The sequence below is a fragment of the Mchenga conophoros genome, linkage group LG12 (assembly GCF_057382185.1).
Source record: "Mchenga conophoros isolate Kocher_MC1m ecotype Shallow Benthic linkage group LG12, M_conophoros_male_GT1.1, whole genome shotgun sequence".
Taxonomy (NCBI): Eukaryota; Metazoa; Chordata; class Actinopteri; order Cichliformes; family Cichlidae; genus Mchenga; species Mchenga conophoros.
The window spans coordinates 18,905,131-18,928,446 of NC_140537.1; the positions used below are offsets into that span (position 1 = coordinate 18,905,131).

Here is a 23,316-nt window from a genome sequence, read left to right on the forward strand (position 1 = left end):
ATAAAAGAAAAAACTATGACATTACAGCAACAACAAAACACTCATGGGTGTAATTTTTGGTGTCCTCATAGCCTGCCCACCACAGCACAGCTGCATTTAGCACTTTAGCACCACAGCTGAGCAGACAGCAGTGTGGAACCAAGTGTTGTCTGTATTGTAAACTGATAACTTTGTGAAGCAAATCGTTAACCTTATAAGCTTATAAGTGTCCCGTCATACAGTACAGCAGGACAAATGTCTGAGAGGAACCAAAAGTTACACCAACCTGCTACCCATTTTTAGACATAAACTGATTTTTGTTCATGTGGTGCATTCAATATACCAAGCAACTAACAGACTAGAAGAAAAATCATCATACAGAAAAAAAAAAGCTCTGCAGATTTTATCTGGTCAAATTAGTTTTTCTCCCCCTCAAACAACCACCAAAGGGTTTCTTCCCAGGATGAAATTGGGGGTCTTTCTGTTGTTAGGTGAATGTGTAAATCACTAAAAATTCACATATTGTATGTTCTTGTTAGTATAATATAAATTAAATGCTATTAGGTTAAAACTACCACAATATGGTTGAACTGTTATGTTTAACTACCAGGGATTAGTTTTTTAACTATTAGCTGCTGCACAAAGTGACCGAGATAAGTAAAGAGTTATTTATTAGCAGTAATGTTGATAAGAAGTTGGGTAAAGTAGTTATATATTAAAAACTGCCATAAACATGTTGTATAAACATTCTGCAATAAATCACAATAACTCTTCTTTATGGTCTCTGTGTCGTTTCCACAGCCTGACTTAAAAGTAGATGAATCCACTAAATGGGAACACTGGGGGGGAAGGTGAGTAAACAATAACACTTCCTTTTGCTTCCTCATCTATCCTGCGGCTATCTTACCTGTTAAGGTTGTCTTGGTCTATGTTGGTAAAGCCCAGGGGAGAGTCTGTTAGCTGCTCAATCACAGCCTGTGGGTCTTTGGTGTCTAGTACTTCATTCAGCACTGCGACAGCTGACAGCATCTCTACAGCTACACTCAGTTCCTCGTGGCTCAGTCCAGACTGAAAAACATAAAATACTGGATCAGAAAATTGTTGCCTGCAGAGTGTGTGTGTGTGCGCATGTATATACATGTATATCGCTGACCTTGTCAATACCCATCAACATCCATGTGCACAGAGTAAAAGTCTGAAACATGCCTCACCCGTCCCCCTTGTAGCTGCAAACTGAAAAGCTCAGCCTGGTAGAGGTTGGCAGCAGTTTGGTAGACAATTGGCAGCTGTGCCTCCGGGTTCATCAGCTCCTCCACTGTTTCCAAAGCATTGCCCAGGCGAATGGCTGTATTGATTCTTGCAACTGCTTCAAGTTCTGATTAAGAAAATGACAACAAAGTCGTGTTTTACATTATAACTTGGAATCAATTCCCCAAATGAACGAAAACAATATTTCGTACAACCTTATACATGATGTTCTGAAGGACCTTTAAGAACCCATATTAAATACTTATCATGAGTCGTATTTGGGTGATTAGGTAGTTTGAATTTTAACTCATTAGTAAACAGCCCGAAGTTACAAAAGCCACTTACTTCGTTTCTCTGCTTCGGCAAAGTCATTGCAGGAGCTGACAACTCGCTGAATCTCTTCCTTGTCCAGAATCTGGACCCTTCCACCTTCCTGAAGAAGAAACATTAGATTACACTAAGCAGATATCCAAAAAGACCCCATTAAAGAAATGGCTCGTTTTTCTTTGCATTTTGACTTGATTATTTTTATTATTTGAAGGTGGAGTTAGATATTTCATGTGAAAGCAGGCCATTGCTCACTTGTAACAAATGCTTGGATAACAAGAAGACCACAAAGTCTGAAATATGGATCTCTCTCTCTCTCACACACACACTGCTGGAATTAAATCCAACAACTGAGCAAACAAGCTCTGACTCTGTATACCTTAGATTTATGCTGACAGTAGTTGGTAAAATGTTCCAGATACCACCGGCTGTTTGACTCCTGAACACCGAGCAAGGCCAGCACGTTGAGCCTAAGCGCAGCCAGCAGAGCAGCTTGATCCTGGCTCGACACAGCATGATTCACCTGCCTTATAGCTTCCTGGGCTGGAGACAGGAAAAATAAAGACAGTGAGCAGATCCTTTTTAACTTTAATATTGTTTTGATTAACTGTGTAATTGTGCTGCATAATCTGATTTAACAGATGTTTAGACCTAATACCCATAAAGGCCCATCTCACACAAAGACAAAAACATCTGCGACACATGACAGTGTTTAAGTGAGAATGTGTGTAAAGCAAACATAGGGAAGTTCTTACTGTTGACAAGATCAATGCATGTCTGGATTTCCTGTTGATTCAGCAGCTCCTCATAAACATCTCTTTCTTCAGCAGCAACTGAGGACCGCTAACAGAGGGAGACAAAGAAAATATAATCACATTATATGCATATAATTGTTAAAAAAAAAAACAAAGCGCACTATATTTTAGCAGGTTGTATTTACTGCCTCCCATTCTCATTTAAATTGGTGTGGTAATATCAATTAAAAAAAGAAAAGAAAAGAAAAGAAAAGCTAGTGCTACTGTTTGCACAGCGTTTGTAAAGAGAATGGGAGGAGAGGTGCTGGATGGCGTGGAGCGTTAGGTAAATACAGCTTACAATGCAGTCACTGGAATGTGCTGGCAAAGCCTGTAGAGCACATCAGCGCAGGCAACCATTTTCAGATGTCCGTGCAGTTCTCGAGTTAATATAGCTGCCACATACATATCACACTTCTTTATATTCCTTTGGAAAATGTCTCAAATAACACACATGATTCAGAAATTTCTAGAAACTACATTCAGACATACAGCTCTTAAAATCTGTCTGTGGTCAGCACGTGTGCTCTTGAACACAGAAAACATGTCAACCTCAGCAGCAGTAAGAGGTGTAACTTAATCAAACCTGCTTACATGGTTCAAGGTTGGTTCAGGTTAAAGGGGTGAGGACAATTTTAACAAGGCTGAAGATGAGAAAGTTGCATTGTTTTATTTTTTCCATCTAAAAAATAATTAAAAAACAATTATAAACCAAACGGTGGCTCTAAAACCAAGGTGTGAACAGTCGATAGAAAATATTGATGGATCCCCTCCAAGATGATGTTTTCCCAAATTACAAACCTTATGAGTGTTTATAACACTCATAATTCCTTTGCCTCAGTGTACGCTGGTAAGCAATCAGAATTGCCTATTCTCAGTCTCTGATACAGCACAACCTGTTTTATGACTCAGCAGTCCAGTCTATTCTAGCATGCAGCTACATTTTAAAGCATTAAGACTCCAGTGTAGAGTAGGGTTGAACGATTATGGAAAATAATCTAATTGCGATTTTTTGCCCCAATATTGCGATTGCGATGCGATATGCGATTATTTTTTAAGGTCTTTGTCTTCTGTATTATTAAACAAAGACAAGCAATACATCATATAGTATGGCCAATACTATATTACATTAATTTTAAACTGTTCTTTCCTGGAAGACAGACCTCTGTTATGATGACATGAGGTGATGCATGAATTGATGACTGACATTTTTATTTAACTTCTTCAATCACAACAGTATATTTGAACATACACAATAGTTTATTTTTAGCTTACAAACATCTGAGCATAAAGTGCTGACAAGGAACCCTGGTGTAAACATTAAAATGAAAGTCAGTACAATGTGCAGATTGCAGAAATATACATAAAAAAAAATCAGTGGCTTTACCACACTCAGTTTTTCGACATCTGTGAACTACTAGACAGTCATTCAATTAAAAAATAATATTAAATAAATAAAACTAATAAATAAAAAATACACACATCTTACTGATCTCTGCAGTCAGTAACATTACACATAAAGTGCAAACATAATAGCAATTGTATAAACACACACACAAACACGCCTTTAAAATTTAAAGGCGTGAAATTGGACGGTCTAGCCTTCTGATTAGCGTCACCGCTGTCTCGGTGGAGTTTAATAAACTCGGCCGTCTGCTTCTTGCTATCTAAAATATAACCAGACACTGGTGTAAATTCTCGACTGTCTCATACTTCTGTTTAATAAGTTTTCTGTTTGACGTTTAGTCAGCTGTGTGAAAACCAAGGAGGAACCCACCCAGGGGATTAATAAAGTTTTATTTTATCTAATCTAATAACTTTAATCTCAGCCAAACCGATTTACTCACGAACAAACAAAACACTGAAAAAAGCCCAACAATAACATTTTTAGGTTGTCTAAGTGACTTATATATTACGTTTAACCCGAGCAGCGAAACTCCGCGGTGATCTGAAAATGATGTGCCGGGAGTTGTGCCGTTCTCGGCCGCATCAGTAACCCTCGAGCTCCCGGCTAGCTGTCGAGCTGGTGGGTAGCAGACGCCTCTGAAAACGTCGAAGCACTTTTGCAAATATGGGATATCTTGATAAACCGAGCAGATATTTGATGTTTACACAGCTACTTTCTCGCCTGAAAATATGTTAAAAGTTTATTTTGTGACCCAGAAAGATTAGTATGAGTAATTTTAAAACTTAGTAGCGGCCGCCATTGCTGGAAACTGGAGTTTGGCTGGGCCGCGCTATGAATTCTGGGATATGGTAGTAATTTGGACAGCCTTCGGCGCGTCGCTGTGACGTAATCGGTCTACAAATGCGGCCTCAGGAGGATGCAGCCCATGAATTTGGACATGTCCAGAGTATAATCGCAGCCTTTGCGGTTAGAAAATTGCACTCGATCATGTCGCGATATTATCGCAAATGCGATATATCGTTCAGCCCTAGTGTAGAGCTAGCCCTGCAGCTAAGATACTAAATAAAAAGGAAAAAGCTCCAAGAGATCACTGAAGTGTTTGTCTTCTCACCCTCCCTGAGGACTGATCCTGCTTGCGAGACTTGGTCTGACTCAGTGTGTCCTGATATTCTTGGGCCAGAGGTTCCTGTGTGTTCCTCAGCATTGCGTTAGGATTGTTCAGGGCTCCCATTGTGACAGATGCTTGACCTCTATCAACCGCTTCATTGATTGCAATCACAGCAGCATGTACTAAGGAAAAAAAACAAAACATGGATTTAGTGGAGGATATCACATATCAGATCAGATAACTCCGTTTACTTCAGTCAAAAACAACTGAGTGGTTAAAAGATCACAAGGTTAAAAGATCACTCACAGGCAGCTTCATCAATCGACAGCTCATTGGCCAGGATACCTCCAATTTTACTGAAAGCTGGCATCTGAATGCCATACTTTTCCAGTTCACTCCTCATGTTACTGATCTCTTCCTCTGTAAAACACATATATTACTGACATGAAACAGCTGCGACACGGCACATTGGAATAAAAAAATAAAATAAACAAATAAAAACAACAACAACAACAACAACAAAACAAAACATACAGTTGGGACAAATTTCTAACCAGTATAACTGTTAAATGGGGCATCAGAACACTAACAACGACTTAAAATCAATCTGCCAAAACCCTAAAATAAATATTTCATAACATTCAAAAAACTAGTTAAAAATGATCAAGTGATATTAGAACAACAGACCCCTCACACCACACATGAGGAGAGTAAATGTCCTTTGTTAGAGGAAAATTAAGATGAAGACATGTTGCTCTTAGAGCACCATGACAGTTGCTTGCAGGAGAACATGGGTACACACGAGGTGCCATCAAAAGGTTCAGGGCCTTGCCCCATAAAAAGCTATCCCCCACTTTTTAAATCCAATTTCCCCTTCAAGGTCATCGTCCTGCTTTTAGGGCAGCTGCAATTTATAAATTGTTCCATTTATGGTCCCATTACTTGAGTGGATGATCATCACTAGTGATAAGAGCCTGATCTCTGGTAATGAACCATTGGTCATAAAATTCTGCTATAACATGAAGAACACATGGGAACCGTGTTGTGTTGTACCATCACGTGAGGACTAACAAGCAAAGTGATGCTGGACTAATAATATGAATGTAGTATGAATGATATTGTGCGTTATAAGGTTTGTGCTATGTTTCACTTTCAGGTAATTTATATGGTAGATGGTTACCTGTGAAGTCCACTTTCCCTAGAAGGTCTTGAATCTGTGGTGCAATTCCCAGTTTGTACAAGTACAAGCTGGAAAAAAAAAAAGACACAAACACATACGATGTAAGAGTTGTGCAAAAAATAAGCGATACAAAACACTGTAGATCATACCATGAAAATAAAACTATTTATTTTTTCGATCAAGATCGCTTCGGTATCATCTTCTCTGCAGTGTCACACTTACACCACAAGGGGGTAGCACTGTCTCAAATTACAATAAGCACTGTGACAACACTAAGCAGACTCCGTGCACTACCTAGCAGATAAATTTAACAAGGAGGTGACTGGAAACTTCATAAAACTTTCATCTTCCGGCAGGTACTGGGTAACTGGCAATGAATTATAGATACTTAAATGGTAAATGGCCTGCATTTGTATAGCGCTTTTCTAGTCCCTAAGGACCCCAAAGCGCTTCACACTACATTCAGTCATTCACCCATTCACACACACATTCACACACTGGCGATGGCAAGCTACATTGTAGCCACAGCTGCCCTGGGGCGCACTGACAGAGGCGAGGGAGGTCTGGCATCAGTACAGCTCTGAATAAAGGAGTTGTAGTAGCTAGTGGTTGTTCTGCCCTTTGGTCCCAGCATGTGTAAACATAAGATGCACTCTGTCCTTGGCACAGAGAGGTTTGAAAGAGACCATCTAAAAAATCTGCTTTTACAAAGGGTAATTTTCCAACATGCAGGCAACTGATTCGGTCTGGGATACAAACACAACAACAGCTGACTGGGGTTAATGAAGGTGGCTGATTACCAGCCACAGGGGTTAAAGACGATCAGCTGACTAGCTTGGTGGATTCCCTTTTTTTTTTTTTTTTTTCCAAATCTCTACCACTCTGAGAAGAATTAAAACATCTACTTATGAGGTCAGCATTGTACCTAAGGAGGAATAACATTCAATGGGAACTTGTGGGACTTGAACTGGATTTGCAGGAAGGAAGAGCACGTGTGTGCATAAGGGGAGGAAGGAACCCAATTCTCAAAGGACCTCACCAAAACACTACAACAGAGAAAACAAGGCAGGCAGCTCCCATAACCACTCCCCAAATGTGTGCTTAGCTGACTGGATGGTTTAGAAAGTCAGTCATTTAGACTAAGTAAGCAAGGGCCTACAGCGACGCACAAGCCACGGAAAAAGACCACCAACCTTTCACAGGAAAGCAAACGTAAAGTTAAACACTGAAACTACAACTAATAGTATAGAGTGAATATAGCTGTCTATAGCTCAATAACAGAGTCTGGATAATATATACAGCATGGCACATCTAAAGTAACACACAGAACCTCCTTGTGCTACTAAAGTAGAAACAATGTTTTCCAGTTTCTGTTTCATATCATTTACTAAGTACCACTTCTGCTTTTGATGTATAGATTGGAGGTTAAGCTTCATGGACACACTGTACAAATGTGGTCAGAAGTTTCCGTACGCTCACCGTGGTCATGAATATCATGGTATTTGTGGGATTTGAATGATTTCTTTAATGAGCCTTTTGAACTGTTCTTTTTCCAGGGGGAATGATTGCACAGCATACATCTTAATTAAATTTAGAAAACAACCACGTCAACAAGTTTGAAATTATTTTGGATTTTCTCTAAAAGAAGATTAAGTAAATACAAATATATACATACATCCATACATACAGCCCCACTAGTATTTGATTAAATGCCCTTTGGCAAGTTGCACAATGACCAGATACTTTTGGTAGCCATCAACAAGCTTCTGGCATGAGTCTGGCTGGATATTTGACCAGTCTTCTTAGCAGAACTCACCAAATTCATTTTTAACTGGTTGGATTTCTGGCATGAACCTGGCTTTCAAGTGTAGTCCACAAATTTTCAATCAGGTTGAGCTTGGGTCTTTGGGAAGACCATTCCAGAGGTTTAACGCCTGCTTTACCCATTCTAAAACACTGTCCTCTTGGATCATCAGTTGTGTCCAATATTCAAGTTTCAGTAAAGCTTAAATGTGTTGATTTTCTCAGCCCATGGTCATGCAACTTCACTGTGAACAGGTGATACTGTTGTTCCAGCATTTTCCAGTTCTTGGCAGGCTTGAGCCTTGGTGGTTTCTGGGCTTTCACCAATTTTCTTTCATCTGACAGTGACAGTTTGGGTCTTCTTCTAAATATTGGCAAATCAGTTACACATCAAAATAACTTGTACTCGCATACAGTTGTTTAAACTGATGATCTTAGAAACTGCAGTTGTTTAGAAATGGCTCCAAGAGACCTTACCAACCTGTGTCAATCTACAGTTTTCCTTCTTTGATCTTCATCAAGTTCCTTGGACTTTCCCATTGTTCTTAGCATTGGTTAATCCAGTGAGTGCTGACAGACAAATTATTTTATGCTACCAGTTGAATAAAGCATGACCATGAAGTTAATAGGCCTTGGCTTTGTCAAGTTAGAAGAAACTGAACCTTCAGCACTACTTATTACAACAGATAGGTGAATATGTTTACACATTTGAGCCTGTATGCATTTCTGACCTGGCATGGATTAGATAATATCCTAAAACAATTCAAACTTGTGCAACCGTTTTATATTTTTCTTAAAGTCATTAAAAACGTATTCTGTACAATCATTCCACCCTGGGAGAAAAAAACAAACAAACAAAAACAACAGTTTAAGGGAATCAAGAGCCTAAAATGACCATGATATTCATTCCCATCATGATGATGTGTAAACATCTGACCACAAGCATAGTAGTTTTATGAGCTGTCGATAAATTCTGTCTGTAGATACAAAATAAGCACTTCATTTCCAATTCAAACCAAAATGTTTGGTTTAGTCCAACACAACCCAATCCAAATTAAATAAATAAATAAATGTTAGCGAAAACAGTATGTACTAGTCCATATAATCTACAGCTGCGCTGTATACATTGTATGGACTTGGCACAATGACATCACCTATAATCTTGTGTGGAAGCCTTGAGCTGTGCACTTCTGACCTTCGCTATTGCATGCTAGGAGAGTGGCTTGTTAGTTACATGGTTGTCCCAACCTAATCCATTCCCTGCTTTATTCTCCTTTTAACTCAAAGTAAACATGATGTTGTTTTCGTTAGTTCATCAAGACACCACGGAAAGAGGTCATGGATCAACTGAGCATTTGACTTATATCGAGGTTTTGCAGAAATGTGACTACTAACCATGTGACATTAACTTCTCTGCCATTTTGGACATGTGACAAGCGTGGTGACAATGTTGGATCATCCATGACCATCTGGCAACCACTGGTCATAAGGGAAAAATTCCCAACACTGGTTGGGAGTGGTTGTTGGAGGTTGATAGCAGTCGATGAAGAAAAAAAAAAAAAAAGGATTGCTAAAGTCATGGCAACCACCTGTTGCTAGGGTAAAACGTGTTTTCCTCAACCATGTAGAAAAGTCCTCTTTATGATAGTTTTGGTTGTTAGCACAATGCAGCAGTCATAGTTCACTTCCAAATGAAAAGTGCGACAAACTGGATATGGAGAAGGCTCCCTTTTAATTAAAACTTAAGCCTCAGCAATGTAGCAAAGATATTTCCACAAGCACAATTTTTAATATGAAGGGGAATTCTTCTCTATTTCCAGCTTGTAGTTAGCCAGTATTTGAATAAACAAAAAGAAGGAAAAAAAGAAAAGAAAAAAACAACAACAACAACAACAACAACAGTGGCAATCTGCTAGCATCCAAATAAATCACAGGTGACTTTTGGTGCAGCGCCTTTTTTGCAACCAATTTCATTCATCAACAGGTAGAAACCCCCAGGAACCACCACCAACCAGTCAGGGAAGAAACTTTCCTAGCAACAGGTGGTTGCATCGTGTCCAGTATGGCAGACAGAAATGTGCACATGAAGTCACATGAGAAACTTCAATTTCCACATTTTTTACAACCAGATGAGTTGCCCCCTGGTGGTGATTAGAAAGAATGCAGACAAAAGTCACATGTATTAAATCAGCTTTTCACTTTGGAAACTATGCACATCTTTTATATACACTATAAATTGCATTCATTAATTAGGCAACATTGTACAGACAAATGTAATGCTGCCTGAATCTAATCTGGCCTGGCTCATAGTTTAAACCCTAACAGACAGATACAACCACATAGTTTTTAGGTCAAAGACAACGCTTAGGTCTGCATTTCATGAAATGAAACCACACTGAACATTCAGGTGTAGATCCTTCAGGAGAACTCAGCCAGGGGAACCCAGCCACTGCACATACATGAAGATAACAGATGAGCGACCAATTGTGCTGTCAAAATAGATCCTTTCAGTCGTACCTCAATGCATGAATGCAGTATACCACCTTGGGCATGTTTTTGCGATCGTACACATCTGTCGTCTCAGGATAGAATATCTGAAAGCAGAAACCACCAGCAGGTATTAGTCACTCTTCTTTATCATGGTCTTGACACTTTTCATTCTGCTACAATTTAACAGGACCACATGTTCCTGCTTTTTTTTTTTTTTTTTTGGGGGGGGGGCTCTGTCTCAATAATTATCTTGATAATAACACACGAATGATGCATTTAAAATCAACATTGAATTAAGAGGTAGGAATAGCTGCAAGTAATTTTAAATAAATAAATTAAGACTAAAAGAAAATTAAATGAATGAGAGGTAAAACTTGAGGGGGTAGGGACAAATAAGTAAATACTTCTGCCTACTCCTTTTCAAACAAATAATGGAACGATATTTTGTAATGATTGTGAAGGCACATGTTTGAAATGTTTGAAATAAAAATGAACTGAAGACTAGAAAAAGCCAGTAGTAGATAACAATAGAGCAGGGCGATATGGCCAAAAATATTTATCACGATATATATTTGAAAATTTGCGATAACGATATAACTGACGATATAATTGATGCGAGACAAAATACAACTCCACAACATTACTAGCGCAAAAAGACAACCTTCCATTTATTTTCACTTAAACAAGAAGCTGGTTTTTATGTACATTAAAGCTTTATAAAAATGTAACAGTGCAAATGCTAATTCCTTGCTGAAAGTTTAACCAAAAGGCATTTCCAGTAGAAATGGGCTGACATATCCTGAGCATAACCATGTATAATATCCACTGAAGTTAAAAAGAGGTGCTTTGCAACATTAAACTGCAGTGTGCAGTACGTATTTTTCGGACCATAAGGTGCACGGGATTATAAGGCACATTAAGCGAAACAAAGCAGTCAGATAAATCAAACTTTATTAAACTCATTCTTCTTGCTTCCTCCAATTCTGTACCATTGATTCATTAATGTTGAATTCTCTGGCAGCGGCTCTATTCCCATGTTGTTGCAGTATACTAATGACTAACCTCGTATTGTGGACGGATTATCTCAGTTGTTCTCCTGACTGAAGATTGGTCCTTTTACAGCATCCTGCCATGCGATTGCATTTGTCTCTAACCATGAGGAACCTTAACGTTAACTTTTATAAGTGGAAAAGTGTTAGTGTTTGTCCTCCAGCTTCACTGTTTATGTTATGCTAACATAGCTGTGTCGCTAGCGATCACGTAGCACATCATTATATACCAGCTAGCCCAACTTCAGTAACCCTACAAAGGTCACTGCTGTTTAGTTTTCTGTCTTCATTTATGTTGGAAGTGATAGCAGAGCTGTACGTTTGATTTTTTTCAGAAATCTCTCAGTCAGAACATGCTATATCATGCTTAGGTAACTAGCGAAACTAGCGAGCTAACTTCCGCTAGCTTCCTGCTAGCTTCTAACTCCGTTAAATGTAATACATTTTGTTTTCATGGATGCCTGGAAGTTAAACTTCATAGTTACACCTGGTAAAGCAGCAATGCTGATCGTTTTATTAAAGATGAAAGAATTTAGACAGTTTTTAACTCTTAGTGATGCTGCAGTGTTCGTTTGACCTGAAGTATACGGAGTTTAGGACCCAGATTACTCCCAGATTTAAGGGCATCTTAGTCCGTCAAATACGACAATAACGATGGCCGCTTGCATGTTCTGCAAAAAAATGTGCTTTGTCGTGTATCTGACGGACAAACACCAAACCAGTTCCACATCACGGAAGTTGCACCATTTTTACAAAACCAATTCTGGTTCATCTGTTTCACTCAACAATCGGCCATGTGCGTATGAAAACAAAGGCACTGCGCATGCGCGTTTTACTCATTCTATCGCGATATTTCATTTTCCTATCGTTGCCTAACATTATACCGGTATTACCGTGAACGGTATAATATGGCCCAGCCCTAGATAACAACTTTACCATATTCTTATTTCCAGGATGCAGTTTATGTTTTTATTTCCAGTCTTTGGTGTTGTGCTATAAATGATAAAATATGAGTAATACTGTTCTAGCATTACTCCTACACATTTATTATAATTGATTGGAGGTAAAAATTAGGTGCCATGGTGGTTTCTGATCTCTAACATGAACAAGTACAAACCATAAGCCAGTGTTCAGATATGTTATGGTCTTAAATAAAAAAATAGGACCTTTCTATACAAACTTTTTTCTCTTTTACATCATGCACTTACAAACTTCAACAGTCATGTTCTCGCATTTCAGATCGTTCCACTTAAAGTGTGACAAATGTGAAAGAGAACTTAAAGTGTCTTCAACAGCTGTACAAGCCCCTTACCTTAGGGAGGCCCACTGACTCCATGGCTCTGAGCCACTGCACTGTGTTGTCAGTGTGTCTGAAGTGCAGTCCTTTACTCTAAAGATAACCACAGAAGCACAGATATTTAAAGGGATGAACTGCAAAAAAAATGAGCATTTATATTTAAGGATTTATTACAAAGCATAAACTATGTGCAAGAGCTGAGCTGGTCTGATGGCCAAATCTCATATCGAGCCCTGAGTATAATATGGCAAAGTACAAACGTATCTATACTTTAGTGTAGCAGCAGAACAGCTGCAACAGCTTACAGTTAGCCCTCAACACTGGCCTGTCACATCTCCCTCTTTCCGGTTTAAAACTGCTTGTAACTGCCAGGAAGTACCTGGGAAACAGTCATTCTGCCTTTTATGATGCAATCTGAAAGTTCAAAGTTTTTATTGACTTTTCTTAAACAAGTTCAGTAAAAGAAGAGAAGCCTTACCTTATAACGGGACTGATCTCGGTCATAGATCCTTTTCTCTGAAACCATTTTTGGTGCAAAAAAATTGGCGAGCTTGCCAAGGTAGACCCCATTCCTAAGTCTTTCCTCCAGTTCTGTGGTAGGCGGCAAGTCCTCCTCTAAGCAGGCCTCCATCCATCTGAGCAAACACAAATATGAAGCTCAGATGTCAAGTGCATCTCACATACTGATCTCTTGGAACCAAACAGACCCCAATGAACAGCCTGATGTTAATTAAATCTCAGAGATTTTCAGTATGGTTGACAATTACATAAAATAGAGAAGAGGACATAATGATGTAAAACTGCAGATTAAAAGAGTATAAAGAAGAAAATGAGACTAGTCTACAACATTAGTACACAGGAAATCACACTGACGCAACATCTCATTTGCATTGCATTCTACATAATAATTGTGACCTCTTGACTTTCTTTGACCTATTAATTGTTAAATTCCTTTTATCGCATTAATCTACACTTAATACCACATGATGGCAACGCAAGAACAGAATTTAAACATTTTCTTTGCAGTTAAAATCAAGTCAAACTGTGATAAACAACACTTGCAGGTCTGATGGAACTGACTGCTTTGACTTTAATTCTGAGCACTGTGTATGGAGGAAACCAGGGACAGCTCATCTCCTGCACAATATCATCCCAACATTGACACATGATGGTGGCAGCAACAAGTTTGTTTTTCATGAGCAGTGACAAGAGAAGTGGTCACAGGTGAGGGAAGACTGAACAGAGGATAGTAAGGTGGTGAAAAACCTGTTCCAGAGTGCGAAGGACTTCAGACCGGACGAGTGATTAACCTTTTAAATCTAACAGGACTGTGACCTTAGGCACACAGCCCAGACGGTGTAAGAGTATCTCAGGGATAACACTTTGGATGCCCTTGAATGGTCCAGCTGTATCCCTGAACTGAGATCTTGAAATGGTGGTTTACAGGCAATCCCTACCTAACTTGACAGAGCTTAAAATCTGAAAGAGTCTGTAATAACTTCTAAATTTCCCATTTTCAGTATGGAATATTGAATATAGACCATGTAAAACAAGTGAAAGGTTCTAAATACTTTATGGATGCACTTAAGAGTAAAACCTTTAATTTTCATCGCTAGTTAAATTAAACTTGCTTTCCCTTAAACATTGCTATGGTTACTAGTCTGTTTACCCACACATCTGATAGGGTGCTGTTCAGATATTAAGTGGCTGAATGCCTACGTGCAGTCAACAAGTCAATATTGAATTTCCCTACACCTGCTGAACTCTCACACACACACACAAAAAAAAAAATTATATATCTATATATATCTATACACCTCTATATCTATATATATCTATCTATATATATCTATCTATATCTATCTATATATATATATATATATATATATCTCTATCTATCTATCTATCTATCTATCTATCTATCTATCTATCTATCTATCTATCTATATATATATATATATATATATATATATATATATATATATATATATATAGAGAGAGAGAGAGAGAGAGAGAGAGAGAGAGAGAGAGAGAGAGAGAGAGAGACACACACACACACACACACACACACACACACACACAGTTCACAAGAGCCATTGCTGCTGAAATGAATTTGAAGTTTTTTGATTAAACAGAGCAACAAAGTAGCCTGTTTATGTGAGGGAACTGGCAAATGTTACAGGCAACACCCACACAGAGGCCAGCATGCTTTAGGAAGGGGGCTGCACACACATTTCCAGTGTGTGATTAGAGGTGACCAGTCAGGGGAACAATGAAGGAAAAACATTAATTAAAGCAACCTAATACTATTTTAAATCGTCTAAATTCAAAACAGCACTACGGATAAAGTTTAAAAGTTGCATTTTGGCAAGAAAAAAAGTGTGTAACGATGGAAAAGATCACATTTTATTCTCTAGAGGATGGCAGAGGTTTTGAGAAAGGTGCAAACGAATAACTGAATAGAAAAATATACAGTTTATATCAGAATTAACTTGCCCTCCTTTTATGCTGATGTAATTTCCCTTTGAGAGGTTTAGCAAAGCCTTCAGGAACGCAGTCTCTGCCAGACTATTTCCAGGGACATCAGGAAAAACCTATTCCAAAGAACTAGTGAATGATTTGTGAGCATGGTGAATCATCATGATCGAGGACGTCTGTTACACATTATCTGACTGCTTACAAGTGACACTAAATTTACTGTTATGGTCTCCTGTCCTGGATGTTACAAAGTAAAAGAAATGTGTGTGTAATTTATTAGCTGTTTGCTCATCCCCATACACTGAATTTACAGTGTACAGCACGCAGCCATCTAACCTGGTCATGTTTCAGTTATGGGTTTTATTTATACCAACAACTCCTGCCTCCTTTCAGGCTTAACAAAAGCAGCAAAGCATTACTTCCCACATGCATGCAGAGGACATCTTGTTTAGGTTAATTAAGGCTGCGTGGGTGCTTCAAGGATTCAGTGTGGAAAATTATCTGTCAGCACATTAAGGACAACAACCACACACACGCACACGCACACACACACACACACACACACCGTGCATAGTCAACACAAACCCAGTGGAGTGTGCAGGCTATAACCATGAGGAACAAACATTTGTATAATAATCTTAAACAATGCTATAGCTATCCCTTTATTTTTAAAGGGAATGCCTAACCCTAACCCCTAACTTAAATCCCACCAATAAGAAAAATCTTTTTAATTATACACTCGATGCACTCATCCTTTTCCGGTCATCAAATGATTTAGGCACAGTTGTTTTAAGATGCTTTTCCCCTCTTCAATAGCTCTAACACAACAGAAACAAAGTAGCATCTAAACCTGCCGCTTCTTCCACCCCGCGTGGGTTCTCTTCAGATATCCCAGCTGCCCACACAAAGTCAAAAGACGTGCAAGTTAAATTACTCCTAACCAGTTACTCTGTACTGGCCACAGGTTTGAATGTGAGCATGAACGGTTGGCCTTGTTAGGATGAATGATTGAATGGATGCATGGAATGGATTGATATTATACAGGACTGTTTGTTTGCTTCAAATTGCCTACAGGGAGATTAGAGAGCTCTCACTACCTCCCTGCACCTAAGCTTACAGATTTTCCACATACTGTGCAGTCCTATTAGTGTTGTGCTATTGCACAAAGCCTCACAAACAAAGCCCATCTGACAAAATAAATGACTTGAAAATCTTGTGCAAAAAAAGCAGCATATTAATTAACAGCAAGTATATTTGATATTCAGATTACAGAGAAAGAAAGAAATCCAACTAGTGCATGAACACATGATGCAGGAACATCCTGCGTGGGTTACATAGCTCTCCTGTGAAGCACTTCCTGTGCTTAAAACAATGACGGGAGAACTTGTCTCCTGACGCAGGACAAACTGGTGATGTTGTTTACAGCCCTCCAAAAAAATCCCTTCCTGTTATTGTCCAATCTGTGGCTCACAGTGCTAAAACAAAATAGAGCTTTCAGGACTCTAGAACAAAGGTCTATCCCACCTCAACACATGATTACCATCCTCTTTTGCTTTCAGCTTCAGCATTTCTGACTGAACAGTGGCTTTGGGAAGCTTACGTCATGGAGCTTAGTCATGCATGTCATGAGTTGTCTTTGTGTGTGCCAGTGTGTCTGTAAATACAGAATTTTATTTTACATCTCAGGCTAAAATGTATCCAAAGATTAGGGTAATGCTGTTAACTAAAAAGCAAACATGACAATTTAGGCCTCCAAGCGATCCTGCATCAAAGCAAACAAGAAAGCTCCCAATCCAGAAAAACTACAAATGTAAACCACCATTTGTTTACTCTGTGGTGAGAGTACAAGGTCTCCTTCCAGAAACTTCTGTGCAACTGTGTGTGTGAATTGGGGAGAGGGAGGGGGAGGGTCTATTAACTGACATCCGTTCTTGTCAGTTGATAGATGTTTAAAAAAAAAAAAAAAAAAAGTCTGGCTAAAATGAAGCAATCGTCCTGTGAAATATTAGCAGATGTTTCATTTAAGGTGCGAGTTAATGTGCAACATACAACAGAAACAATTCAGGTAGTTAAACCTTTATGAGTTTGACCTAAACTAATTAGGCACTGCAAGCAAAGCACTGTTAAAACAAAGCATGTCTGTCCATCCCACATGCTGTCAGAGATAACAATGTCACTGACCCCACCAGCTGTTTGTTTGTTTGTTTTTTTCCTTTGAGTCCCTTTGCTGCAGAAAGATTCCAGTTTTTTGTCTGTCCAATTGTCCCATTAGGCTTTTATACAGACGACATGTAAATAAAATGTTTAAAATGACAAATTGGGAAATTGCTGCCGCTTCAGGATCCCGGGCATGTTAGGCATGCTGGGTCATCTGCTGACACCAACCTTACTGGTTTTTACCACTGTTAAAAAGGGGGCTAATTAAACTGTGCCTTCAGGTGTACTGGGTTGCTTACTCATGGTTGCTTGACTTCAGTGACTGCTTACACCTGACTCCAGAGACCAGAACCTAATCCCCTGCCCTCTGTGGTTTACAGCTTTGTTAAAGGTCTGTCTTAATCCTAATCTAACTTGACACATTTCAAAGAATGGAGGTGCAATTCAATGGCTGAAAGGTGTCACAAGCTCCAGGATTAAATAAGGGGAAGCTAAAAGGGAAACTGAGAAAGTTAAATATAGTATTTTTAAAGGCTAACCTGGTGTATTAATACAAAAACTTTCCCACTAAAAGTTCTCTATGCAGTTCAGTTTACCTTCTGCTAAAGTGTTTCCTGTCAGCTATAAAAAGACTGAAGTGTCATCATATTGGTGTGACCAGATTATGATGAAAGCCTGAAGCTGTGTTCAGTTAAGTCTTATTGCAAACCCTTAAACTCTCTTGTGTCATAAGCAGATAATATAGGCTATTCAAACAGTCTTTACAGGGTCAAAGTTCAGCTGGGAAACAAATCTCTGAGGGCATGTGGACGTAAAGCAAATGTGCAGTCGACACTCGGCCACAGTGACTGCAATGGATTTAAGCTGAAAAGTGACTCCAAGAAAATACTCTCTTGGGGACTGGGTGTGGTTATCAAATCTGTGTTAGAAGAAACATGATCAGACTTCCTCTTCCGTTCAGATGGATGCCAACATGAAGAAGACAGGAAGTGGTTCGCTTTCAGGTTTGCTAAGGCACCTCAAAGACTCTTCATCAGATTTGTGCTTGCTTTGGAAAACAGCTTTTTCTTCTTTTTTTTTTAAATAAATAAATAATTTCAGCTTTTAGAGAAAAAAAAAAGCTAAGATGAGAGTACAGTGGATAACGAGCCACTCTTTCCACTCAGTCAGCACCACCCCAGATTTAATCACACGTGCTCTTAGGAATGTTTACACCTCCATGTCATCATGTTGCATCCACGCTGATTCAGCCTTTATCCACCATTGCAGCTTCATAATACTACAAACACTGTTAACCACACACATTTGCTCTCTTACTCATAAGACTGCCCTCACTTTCACTCCATTCCTTTATTTCACAACCATTTCCTGTTCATTAAACACATAAACCTTTGTATAAAAACATTAAACAGAACTAATGATTGACCAAGAGCACACCCAACTTAAATCCTAGATGCCGTGTGAACTGTGACAAGGCAAACAATACAAAGAAAAGCAACTGGCTTTTGTCTGCACAATGCTTCTCCCTCCATCTAACGCCCACCTTACCGTTTGGCTTCTTCTAGGTGACACAGGTACTCGTAGGCGATGTTCTGCCGCCTCCTCTCATCCATCTCTTCTGCTGACAACCTCTCATCATCCTGAATGGCTGGAAGAAAAAAAACAAAAAACACTTATGATTATATCACTGTCATCGTTTTTCATTATGCAACATACTCCATAGTGTGTTGTCCATTCTTGTTGTTCTTAATTACAGTTGAAAAGGGTTGTTTCATAAAGCTGCACAAGAACAGGTCAAGCTAATACTTAACTATAGCTCGGGCCTCCTTAGGAGCTGTGTCACTGGTATTTTTTTAGCTCTAACCAACACCAAGATCATCATGTGTGCGTCATACTCAATACAGGAAGTTGTCACAAGCATGACAACATTTTTGCATACACAAGGTTATTTTAAACACGGCACAGCAAAAGTTGCACTCGCAACCGTGACACACATCGGGAGGGTCTTCACAGTCTCCCTCCAGGTTGTAAAGAATCAGTACCACAGAAAGCGGTCTCCTCGAGGATGGTGTTTTATTACACTAACATTGAAGGTATAGGTTAAAACGGCACCTGAACAGAAGTGCTGATACCAAACATACATAAAAATAAGTCTTTTTTTTAATTACTATGAGCTGATGTGTTTAAAAACTCCACTTCATGCTTCAGTAAACCCTGCCGTGAGAGATGAAATAGTCTTTTTATTTTATGGTTTTTAAACTGGCTTTGGCGGGGTGCCGATCTGACAAGTGACTTCTGCTGAGAGTTGACCTTCACCTGCAGCTTAACGAGACCCCACCCCACGCCGTACTCCCTAACCAGCTCTAATCCGATCAAATCTATTTATTTCTGGCTGAGTAAAAGGGAAAATCTCAAGCTATGGGGCTCCTTTTACGAACAGATCTTTCCCTTTTCATTTAAATACAGGCTAGCAGCTGATGGTACACGTGGACAGGCACAGTTTTTACTCGCAGGTTTCTGCGAGTGTAAAATAAAGCCAGGTGCCCTGCAGATGTAAGCCTCTAGGAACTGTTTAACATGACTCTTTTTTAAAGATGGTTTTGCCATAATCTGCAACCACTAAGTTACCTATAAGATGGGAAATAAGAAATAACAGAAAATAACAACATCCGCCAGTGTCAGTAGCCAATTTTTTCCCTTTCCTTTTGTGACATATCAATGTTGAGCCGGCTAACTACACAAAGACTGTCTGACGACTTAAAAGAAAAGACTTAATTACACTAGATTTATGTGATTCTTAAATAAGTAACAAAACAAAAAAAACAAGACAGACAAAAAATATCAGCACTGGCTAATAGACAAACTAGAGCATATCCTCTCAAGTTCCATTGATGTCATTATTAAATTAAATTAAAATTTAATTTATTTGATAGGGACAATGTCGTTTAGCACGCAGCAGTTCCAATACAGAGCGTGAAGCTGATGTGCTGCACAGAGAGTTTACATATATTGCTAATTTGTCCCTAGCTGGACTTTTACATCCATCAGTGCTGAGATGTGTTTCAGAAAGGTTCGCATTGCTAAACAGTGACATCAAACTCATGGCAGTGGAGCTTCTGCACACCTGGGCCAAGTGCAAACTTTTCTATTCACAGAGATCCTAAAACAAAAGCTACAAAAGCCAGTTTAGAATCCTGACTTTACTGTAGTTTTGTTCAATTTTATGCCCACATTGCATATATTCTACCAATCATGCCAAACCAACTTCATATGTAGGTCATTAAACCCTTTTCTAGCCTGAATATTTTAAAACTCTAAAGCACACTCTGTTAAACTTGTCTATTCAACAGCCACCTGCAGAGACATTTGTTCGCCAAGTCTCAGCAGAGGCTTGGCAAATAATACTCGCATGCGAGGAGAAGCACGGGCCAACCACATCTCTACAGACGTAATTGTCCCGCTATTTAGGCGAAATGTTTTCTAGTCTCTTGAGCACCGCATCCAAGGGTCCAACCACAGATTTGTGGTCCAGCTGTGCAGAAGACAGATGCAGATGAAAACGTATGTCAGGCACAGAAGCCCCAGCGCAGCCATTACACACTACCTCTAGTGACACACTCACACACTTCCTGGAAGAGCCTGTCTACGCTCTTGCACTGTGTTATATTTAACTATCAGGATGGGTCTGTTGCTTTTGTGTGTCACAAGATCACCGGACCTGAGTTATAGTCCCTGTGATTATGACTCATGCTTTTGTTTAGCTGCAGGGTTATTCTACGCAACCTTTTGGCGGGCTACGATTCAAGGGAGGCTTTGTGGGTTTTTTTTTTTGGTCCATCCATTGTATCCAAGCCAAATCAATAAACTCAGGTCAGTATGAAATACATGAATAGATTTGCCTCGGGGTCCCACAGCAGCACTTGCAAATTAAAGCGCAGTTGAAGGACAACTTTGTGATTTGGGGCCAACAAATTTGGACTTGTTTGGACCCATATCTTAGAGAGTTTGCAGCATACTACTCTCTCTTATCTGGAGACACACTTCTTATTGATTCACAGTAGCAAGATATGATCAATAAAATATAATGATTCAAGTCAGATGCTACAGAAAGAAGAAGAAAAAAAAAAACAGCACTGGGGGTAATACTGCCTATTCTCAAAGCTGTACTTTGCCCACAGACATGCTATCTACAGTAAACCTACCTGTGTTTATTGTCAGTGGACTCGGTTAAATTCTTGGCGTGCTCACGGGGTTAGGCTGCACATGTGACAGTGGCAGCAGAAAGCTCAAGTTAATGGTTAACCTGTGAGAAAAACGCCTTATGTTGGCGTCCACTGTCAAATAAACAGATTAAAAAATCATTGTGCTGCGTTTAGGGCCACCTGTGAGAGGCGAGGGGAGAAAACTAGGTCTCAAATAACTATTAGTAGTATTATTGAAGCATCCAGGATGTGGTTTCTTTCACCTAAAACCTCTAATAGCCACTCTTCATCCGCATTTTAAGCGCACCGTCAGGGCCAGCCACACCTACTGAAGGTATCCCGCAGCTAGTGGTGCAGCTCACCCACCTGTTGCTCAGCAAACATCCCCGCGAAGGCACCGAAACGTTAGCTCGTCCTCATCCTCGCAACCAACCCACGTTGGGGTAGGAGTCAGTAGCTTTTTTAGCTCTAAAACAATCAAACACGATCTCACTTACTTCCATAGCGTGGCCTGTGTAACGCTGCGGTCTCTTCATGGTACATCCTGCCTCGTTTCCTCCACCCGTGAACTCGTCTCAACTGGAAATAACTTAAGTTAACGTTGAAGTTACCCGGCGACCGCGCCTCTCGGCAGATACAGATGTGAATAAACTAACTGGTAACTGGGGGAAGAAAAATAATAGTGATGTATATGGAGAGAAAAAAATAGGCACAGCTGTGTCCAGAAGTTTCATGAAAGTGCTAACTGTGCCTTGCAGCAGACGAACCCCATGGTGTGCACAGCTTGTGGTGCCTCCTGAACAAAGTGCTCCTGGTCGGTGCTCTTGCCCCGCTCAGCTCTGAGCTGCAATGATTGACGGGAACGCTGACGGAGCTTTAGCACCTTGCACCACCTGCTGGTGATAAGGTGAGTCTGGGCAGAGCTTTAACTGTTTTTATTAGTATTATTATTATTTTAATTTTTAAGATGGTAAATTGTGAATGTTTAATTCTGCCTGGTGCTTTCATTATTTGTTATTTTAATGTTTTTTTTTCTCTTAGACAACCCTGCCTTGGGTGTGTCTTTACAGGGTTTTTTTTAACGTCCTCTAATTTGCATAAAAGTTCAGGTTTCGCTTTTGTATGCAAAGTTGATGCCACAAGTCATATAAACCAGCGGTCCCCAACCTTTTTTGCGCCACGGACCGGTTTGTGCCCGACAATATTTTCACGGACCGGCCTTTAAGGTGTCGCGGATAAATACAACAAAATAAAACTAGTACCGGTAACCGGTACCGAAAAAAATAAGATTTATTCATAACACACGTGAAAAGACCCAGGAAAACCAAGTTAACGAAAAAACGATAACAAAATAACGCTAAAAACCGATAAAACCCCTGAAAACCATACATTTCACACCCGAGTCTCACTCTCGCGGCCCGGTACCAAATGACTCACGGACCGGTACCGGGTTTCCTGATATAAACTTACTAGTACAACGTGTTCTTATCATAAAAGGCCATCGTGGGAGGTTAAAAATATCACTTCAAGATATTATTGCGTAAAAAATCTTTCTAAAATCAATTAAAACTTTTAGACTGTATGAGGACAGCGAGACAGAGACGAGTTGTTTGCGGGGCTGATGGACATACTGGCAGGCAAGGTCAGGCAGGAGCCTCTGTGGACTATGATCTTTATAGACAACATTGTGGTCTGGAGGTGTAGGTATGCTCTGGAGTAAAAAAAAAAAACAATATCTGTGACAGAATATCTGTGTGTGGATGAGAGGGTGGGTGTGACAGTGAAGATGCTAGGAG

At 39.6% G+C, this 23,316-nt stretch overlaps 1 protein-coding gene across 1 annotated transcript in view; it reads right to left on the minus strand.

The window, feature by feature from the left end:
* iqgap2 (IQ motif containing GTPase activating protein 2) overlaps positions 1-22,386 on the minus strand; it is a 39,249-nt gene extending 16,863 nt beyond the window's left edge. The window contains exons 1-14 of the mRNA XM_085294165.1: positions 22,288-22,386; positions 22,018-22,182; positions 18,867-18,966; positions 13,162-13,318; positions 12,699-12,776; positions 10,365-10,441; positions 6,045-6,112; positions 5,171-5,284; positions 4,868-5,046; positions 2,310-2,397; positions 1,934-2,097; positions 1,573-1,660; positions 1,191-1,354; positions 887-1,047 (exon numbers count right to left, since the gene is read on the minus strand). Of these exons, the coding sequence (XP_085150291.1) occupies positions 887-1,047; positions 1,191-1,354; positions 1,573-1,660; positions 1,934-2,097; positions 2,310-2,397; positions 4,868-5,046; positions 5,171-5,284; positions 6,045-6,112; positions 10,365-10,441; positions 12,699-12,776; positions 13,162-13,318; positions 18,867-18,966; positions 22,018-22,063 (1,484 nt within the window). The 5' untranslated portion in view covers positions 22,064-22,182; positions 22,288-22,386. The remainder of the gene's footprint in view (positions 1-886; positions 1,048-1,190; positions 1,355-1,572; positions 1,661-1,933; positions 2,098-2,309; positions 2,398-4,867; positions 5,047-5,170; positions 5,285-6,044; positions 6,113-10,364; positions 10,442-12,698; positions 12,777-13,161; positions 13,319-18,866; positions 18,967-22,017; positions 22,183-22,287) is intronic.
* Positions 22,387-23,316: the final 930 nt, after the last annotated feature.